Below are 6,953 nucleotides of genomic sequence, written 5' to 3'. Positions count from 1 at the left end.
TGGTTTCCCAATTTAGTGATGTGTGCGCGCGCGCACGTATGTGTTTATATCCGTGCTGTGTGTGTGTGTGTGTGTGTGTGTGTGTGTGTGTGTGTGTGTGTGTGTGTGTGTGTGTGTGTGTGTGTGTGTGTGTGTGGGGCCTCGATTGACGAAATTATGAACGCTAACTCCACGAATTCGCAATTTTTCTCCATGTTTTTTTTTTTTTTTTTTTGTAGCAAGCGATCACCAAATTGCGCAAGAGAAGAGAGCAGAGCCGGGCGGAACACACACACACACACACACACACACACACACACACTCAGCACGGATATAAACAAATATCCCTTTTGCGGGACCAAAGAGCCAGAGCTCAACCCCCGCAAACACAACTAGGTGAGTACACACACACACACACACACACACACACACAAAGGCCCAAACGACTTGACGTTCCTGACTCAGACCAATTTACCCGCCACAGGAGCCGTTTCTGATATGATTATGATATCTGGCCGAGCTGTGGCACCATTCTGTCCCGCCAGAGACTGACAGACACACACAATTGGTGAGGTAACCGATTGGAAATGAAGTTCCATAGCTTTGCCCGAAACGCTATGGCGCACTAGTGGCTGTAGGTATTGTATGTACTACCTCTTCAAATCCATCATTATGTAACTCAATTTATGTACTTTTACCTGAATACAGAATCTGAAGCGGAGAGAGAAATAAAGGCAAAGAGACGAGAGAATCGACTTAATTGATAATAGCAACAAAGAATGTTTTTTTTTTAGAGATTTCAAAGAAATTATACTGACCACATGAGAGCTCTGGCCTGTACTTGGCTGCTCTTATTCACTCTTGTGCTTAATATAACTCTAATTGGCTGCTCTTATTCACTCTTGTGCTTAATATAAATCTAATTGGCTGCTCTTATTCACTCTTGTGCTTAATATAACTCTAATTCGCACGAAATAAAATATAGAGCAGTGTGTAGCTACACTGGTATATCGGTTTCTAATGCCGGGCGTGAAAAAAAGGGTAGATATGTCGGCTGCGATACTGCTATATACACACGATAATATATTTCAAAGTTCGGAAAATTGGTAGAGATCTGTAGACACCCAAAAGACGGAAGTGACAACTCGAGGCGCTCAGTGACAACTCAAGGTGCTGAATGGCAACTCAAGGCGCTCAGTGGCAACTCAAGGTGCTGAATGACAACTCAAGGCGCTCAGTGGCAACTCAAGGTGCTGAATGGCAACTCAAGGCGCTCAGTGGCAACTCAAGGTGCTGAATGACAACTCAAGGCGCTCAGTGGCAACTCAAGGTGCTGAATGACAACTCAAGGCGCTCAGGGGCAACTCAAGGTGCTGAATGACAACTCAAGGCGCTCAGTGGCAACTCAAGGTGCTGAATGACAACTCAAGGCGCTCAGTGACAACTCAAGGTGCTGAATGACAACTCAAGGCGCTCAGTGACAACTCAAGGTGCTGAATGACAACTCAAGGCGCTCAGTGGCAACTCAAGGTGCTGAATGACAACTCAAGGCGCTCAGTGACAACTCAAGGCGCTCAGTGACAACTCAAGGTGCTGAATGACAACTCAAGGCGCTCAGTGGCAACTCAAGGTGCTGAATGACAACTCAAGGCGCTCAGGGACAACTCAAGGCGCTGTTTCCTCCATTTTCAAGAGCTTCATTCATCGGGGGATCATTCATCTCTCGGCTGACTCACCTTCGAAGTAATGTACATACCCACCTCATAGCACAGTAGGCTTCGTTCTCGACTCTCACTCGGGGATCGCTAGTTCGATTCCCGGACAGTACAGAAATGACTATGGGCCTGGGTTTCCTTTCACCTAATGCCCCTGATCACCTGGTAGTAAATAGGCAACCGGGAGTTTGGTTCTTGTTGTGGGCTTACATCATAAAGATGGCCTTCAGGTGTACAATTTGCAAGGGACCTCGAATATTATAAATATAATAATTCGTAAAGTATACATATACACAGTCTTCCTGTCCCCGACAACACGAAATACTGTACTTGTGAAATTGTGTCAACGTCCCATGAGGTTTCTAGCACACAAATGAAGTCTTAATTCAATATTAACTTTTTTTTTACGTTATTGAAAAATAGCAAAATACTTTTAGCCAAGACTCAAGATGTTGTGAGAAAGTAACTTTTTCCTTCAATATTCATTTAAGTGTCAAAGTTACACTTAATGAACCTTAGACTTTAGTTGCAAACTAAAGAATGTTTTTTAAATGATGTTAAACAGCAGACGCTGTTTTTAACATGATGTTACGGAGCAGACGCTGTTTTTAACATGATGTTACGAAGCAGACGCTGTTTTTAACATGATGTTACGGAGCAGACGCTGTTTTTAACATGATGTTACGGAGCAGACGCTGTTTTTAACATGATGTTACGGAGCAGACGCTGTTTTTAACATGATGTTACGGAGCAGACGCTGTTTTTAACATGATGTTACGAAGCAGACGCTGTTTTTAACATGATGTTACGGAGCAGACGCTGTTTTTAAACGATGTTAAAGAACCGAGCTACGCAGCCAAAAAAAAATTCCTTGGAGATCCCTGACTGTTCCTTTTTATACCGTGAGATGTCGGTAATTTGTCAAGGGATGTCGTGAGAATATTTCCAATTCTAGATTACACCATTTCTTAGCCGTCTTTAGTAATGGGACCGCTTGTATTCACTCCGTCTTACACTCACCTTTAAGAGGTGCAAATCTTGCTCTTGCAAGGCCAAGGAATCACAGTTGCTTCTTCGGCCAGTGAATATGAGTAATGTACATATCTACCTCAGTGTACAGTTGGCTTCGTTCTCGACTGATACTCGGGGATCGCTGGTTCGATTGCCGGACTGTATGACTATGGGGCCCCGTTTCCTTTCACCTAATGCCTATAGGCAAGCACTCATTGTCTCGTTACAACGGTGATAAGGTAACAACGTTACAGCAAATAACATCCCCTCCCGCTACCATTAATGCATGCAAAATGCCATTAGTAACAGCATGATTAGTTGGGAAAAACTGTTGCTAATTCTTCACCCTCCAAATCGGGCCAACTAAGTCGGCATCGTACCTTTCTGGGATCAGAGCTGACACACACACACACACACACACACACACACGCACACACGCACACGCACACAGCGTGCCTCTGGCAATGATCTTCAATGAGTCACTTATGTCGGGAGAATTGCCCAGTTGCTGGAAGGAGGCAAATGTCGTACCGATTTTCAAAAAGGGGGATAGGGAGGAGGCACTTAACTACAGACCCGTATCACTGACAAGCATCCCCTGCAAAATACTTGAAAGAATAATTAGGCTAAGACTTGTTGAGCACCTGGAGAGCATTGGGTTTGTAAACAAGCACCAACATGGGTTCTGGACAGGGAAATCATGCCTAACAAACCTTTTAGAATTCTATGATAAAGTAACAAGGATAAGGCAGGACAGAGAAGGCTGGGCAGACTGCATATTTCTTGACTGCCAAAAGGCCTTTGATACGGTACCGCACATGAGACTGCTATACAAACTTGAGAGGCAGGCAGGAGTAAGCGGAAAGGCCCTAGTATGGGTGAAGAACTACCTAACAGGAAGGAGCCAGAGGGTAATGGTAAGGGGCGAAAAGTCGGACTGGCGAACAGTAACAAGTGGAGTACCTCAAGGATCGGTGCTGGGACCAATCCTCTTTCTAATTTACGTAAATGATATGTTTACAGGAGTGGAATCATACATGTCAATGTTTGCAGATGACGCAAAATTAATGAGAAGAGTTGTGACAGACGAGGATTGTAGGATCCTCCAAGAGGACTTACACAGGCTGCAGAGATGGTCAGAGAAATGGCTACTGGAGTTTAACACCAGTAAATGTAAAGTTATGGAAATGGGATCAGGTGACAGGAGACCAAAGGGACAGTACACAATGAAGGGGAACAGCCTACCTGTAACGATTCGAGAAAGAGACCTGGGAGTGGATGTGACACCCAATCTAACTCCTGAGGCACATATAAATAGGATAACGACAGCAGCGTACTCTACACTGGCGAAAATTAGAACTTCATTCAGAAACCTAAATGAGGAAGCTTTTAGGGCGCTTTACACTGCCTACGTGAGACCCGTCTTAGAGTATGCCGCGCCATCATGGAGCCCCCACCTGAAGAAACACATAAAGAAACTGGAGAAGGTTCAGAGGTTTGCGACGAGGCTTGTCCCAGAGCTACGAGGGATGGGATATGAAGAGCGGCTGAAGGAACTGAACCTTACGACACTAGAGAAAAGAAGGGAGAGAGGAGATATGATAGGGACATATAAAATACTCAGGGGAATTGACAAAGTGGAAATAGATCAAATGTTCACACGTAATAATAACAGAACGAGGGGACATGGGTGGAAACTGGAAACTCAGATGAGTCACAGAGATGTTAGGAAGTTTTCTTTTAGCGTGAGAGTAGTAGAAAAATGGAATGCACTTGGGGAACAGGTTGTGGAAGCAAATACTATTCATACTTTTAAAACTAGGTATGATAGGGAAATGGGACAGGAGTCATTGCTGTAAACAACCGATAGCTAGAAAGGCGGGATCCAAGAGTCAATGCTCGATCCTGCAAGCACATATAGGTGAGTACATATAGGTGAGTACACACACACACACACACACACACACACACACACACACACACACACACACACACACACACACGCACACGCACGCACGCCGGAAATAACCGGAATGCATTAGGCAGTGATGTGGTGGAGGCTGACTCCATACACAGTTTCAAATGTAGATATGATAGAGCCCAATAGGCTCAGGAACCTGTACACCTGTTGATTGACGGTTGAGAGGCGGGACCAAAGAGCCAAAGCTCAACCCCCGCAAGCACAAATAGGTGAGTACACACACACACACACACACACACACACACACACACACACACACACTAGTTGAGTCATTACAACATCGAGCTCTTCACTGATTGGCTGATTTTCTCATCTCGAATACTCAGTGAGTGCGCAAAAATTCACTAGCTTCCAATAGCCGAGAAAAGTCCAGTGATGTAATGACCATAAGGGACTTCACAGTTCCACTAAATGCTATCTTTTCTCGTCTTAATCCTATGCCCTTTAAACTAGAATAAGACAAACACAATTTTGAAATCAATCATTAATTGTTTTCAGCCTCGTTAGTGTGACTAACTATCCGCCTAATCACATCCTAAACTACAATATACACCCAACCAGGCATTTTAAGGTGGACAGTGAACGTGAATGACTATTGAAAAAGCAGGATAGGACTTTGCAACTAAATTGCATCATAGCAACAGTAACCCTAAGCTGTTGCTGTTCTCCAAGTATAGCTATTGTCAGGTTAGAATCCACTGTCAAGTACTGTGTAGCCAATTTCAAGAACCAGTATTATCCTGTCAAGAACTATGTAGCCAGTTTCATGAACCAGATTCTCCTGTCAAGAACTATGTAGCCAATTTCAAGAACCAGTATTCTCCTGTCAAGAACTATGTAGCCAGTTTCAAGAACCAGTATTCTCCTGTCAAGAACTATGTAGCCAATTTCAAGAACCAGTATTCTCCTGTCAAGAACTATGTAGCCAATTTCAAGAACCAGTATTCTCCTGTCAAGAACTATGTAGCCAATTTCAAGAACCAGTATTCTCCTGTCAAGAACTATGTAGCCAGTTTCAAGAACCAGTATTCTCCTGTCAAGAACTATGTAGCCAGTTTCAAGAACCAGTATTCTCCTGTCAAGAACTATGTAGCCAGTTTCAAGAACCAGTATTCTCCTGCCAAGAACTATGTAGCCAGTTTCATGAACCAGTATTCTCCTGTCAAGAACTATGTAGCCAATTTCAAGAACCAGTATTCTCCTGTCAAGAACTATGTAGCCAGTTTCAAGAACCAGTATTCTCCTGTCAAGAACTATGTAGCCAGTTTCAAGAACCAGTATTCTCCTGCCAAGAACTATGTAGCCAGTTTCATGAACCAGTATTCTCCTGCCAAGAACTATGTAGCCAGTTTCAAGAACCAGTATTCTCCTGTCAAGAACTATGTAGCCAGTTTCAAGAACCAGTATTCTCCTGCCAAGAACTATGTAGCCAGTTTCATGAACCAGTATTCTCCTGTCAAGAACTATGTAGCCAGTTTCATGAACCAGTATTCTCCTGTCAAGAACTATGTAGCCAGTTTCATGAACCAGTATTCTCCTGTCAAGAACTATGTAGCCAGTTTCAAGAACCAGTATTCTCCTGTCAAGAACTATGTAGCCAATTTCAAGAACCAGTATTCTCCTGTCAAGAACTAAGAATCCACTATCAAAAATTCTTAATATTTCGTCACATGTCAAGCAGCCGCTCTGAAGAACAGTCACCTATGCAGCCACTCTCTCTCCAAAGGTGTCGTCATTTGCTAAGGGTTATCTTCTTGAGGTTATCTTGAGTTGATTTCGGGGCTTTAGTGTCCCCGCGGCCCGGTCCTCGACCAGGCCTCCACCCCCAGGAAGCAGCCCGTGACAGCTGACTAACACCCAGATACCTATTTTACTGCTAGGTAACAGGGGCATAGGGTGAAAGAAACTCTGCCCATCGTCTCGCCGGCGCCCGGGATCGAACTCGGGACCACAGGATCACGTGTCCAGCGTTCTGTTCGCTCGGCTGACTAACCCCTGTCAGCATTTAATACACGAATCAGCTTCTGGTAGCAGTATCAGCACTTGATAATGGTATCAAATAACATTTACTATTGAGATCAGCATTTACTAAAGGGATCAGCATATACTAAAGGGATCAGCATTTACTAAAGGGATCAGCATTTACTAAAGGGATCAGCATTTACTAAAGGGATCAGCATTTACTAAAGGGATCAGCATTTACTAAAGGGATCAGCATTTACTAAAGGGATCAGCATTTACTAAAGGGATCAGCATTTACTAAAGGG

General features: G+C 43.9%; 1 protein-coding gene across 1 annotated transcript in view; it reads left to right on the top strand.

Moving 5' to 3' along the window:
• The window catches only part of LOC138352764 (uncharacterized), a 70,470-nt gene extending 64,149 nt beyond the window's left edge, over positions 1-6,321 (top strand). The window contains exon 4 of the mRNA XM_069305353.1: positions 5,462-6,321. Within this exon, the coding sequence (XP_069161454.1) occupies positions 5,462-6,321 (860 nt within the window). The remainder of the gene's footprint in view (positions 1-5,461) is intronic.
• The last annotated feature ends 632 nt before the right edge of the window (positions 6,322-6,953 follow it).

The sequence above is a fragment of the Procambarus clarkii genome, chromosome 54, assembly GCF_040958095.1.
Source record: "Procambarus clarkii isolate CNS0578487 chromosome 54, FALCON_Pclarkii_2.0, whole genome shotgun sequence".
Classification (NCBI taxonomy): Eukaryota; Metazoa; Arthropoda; class Malacostraca; order Decapoda; family Cambaridae; genus Procambarus; species Procambarus clarkii.
The sequence above is the reverse complement of the archived record's forward strand: the minus strand, read 5'-3'. Positions and strand labels throughout refer to the sequence as shown.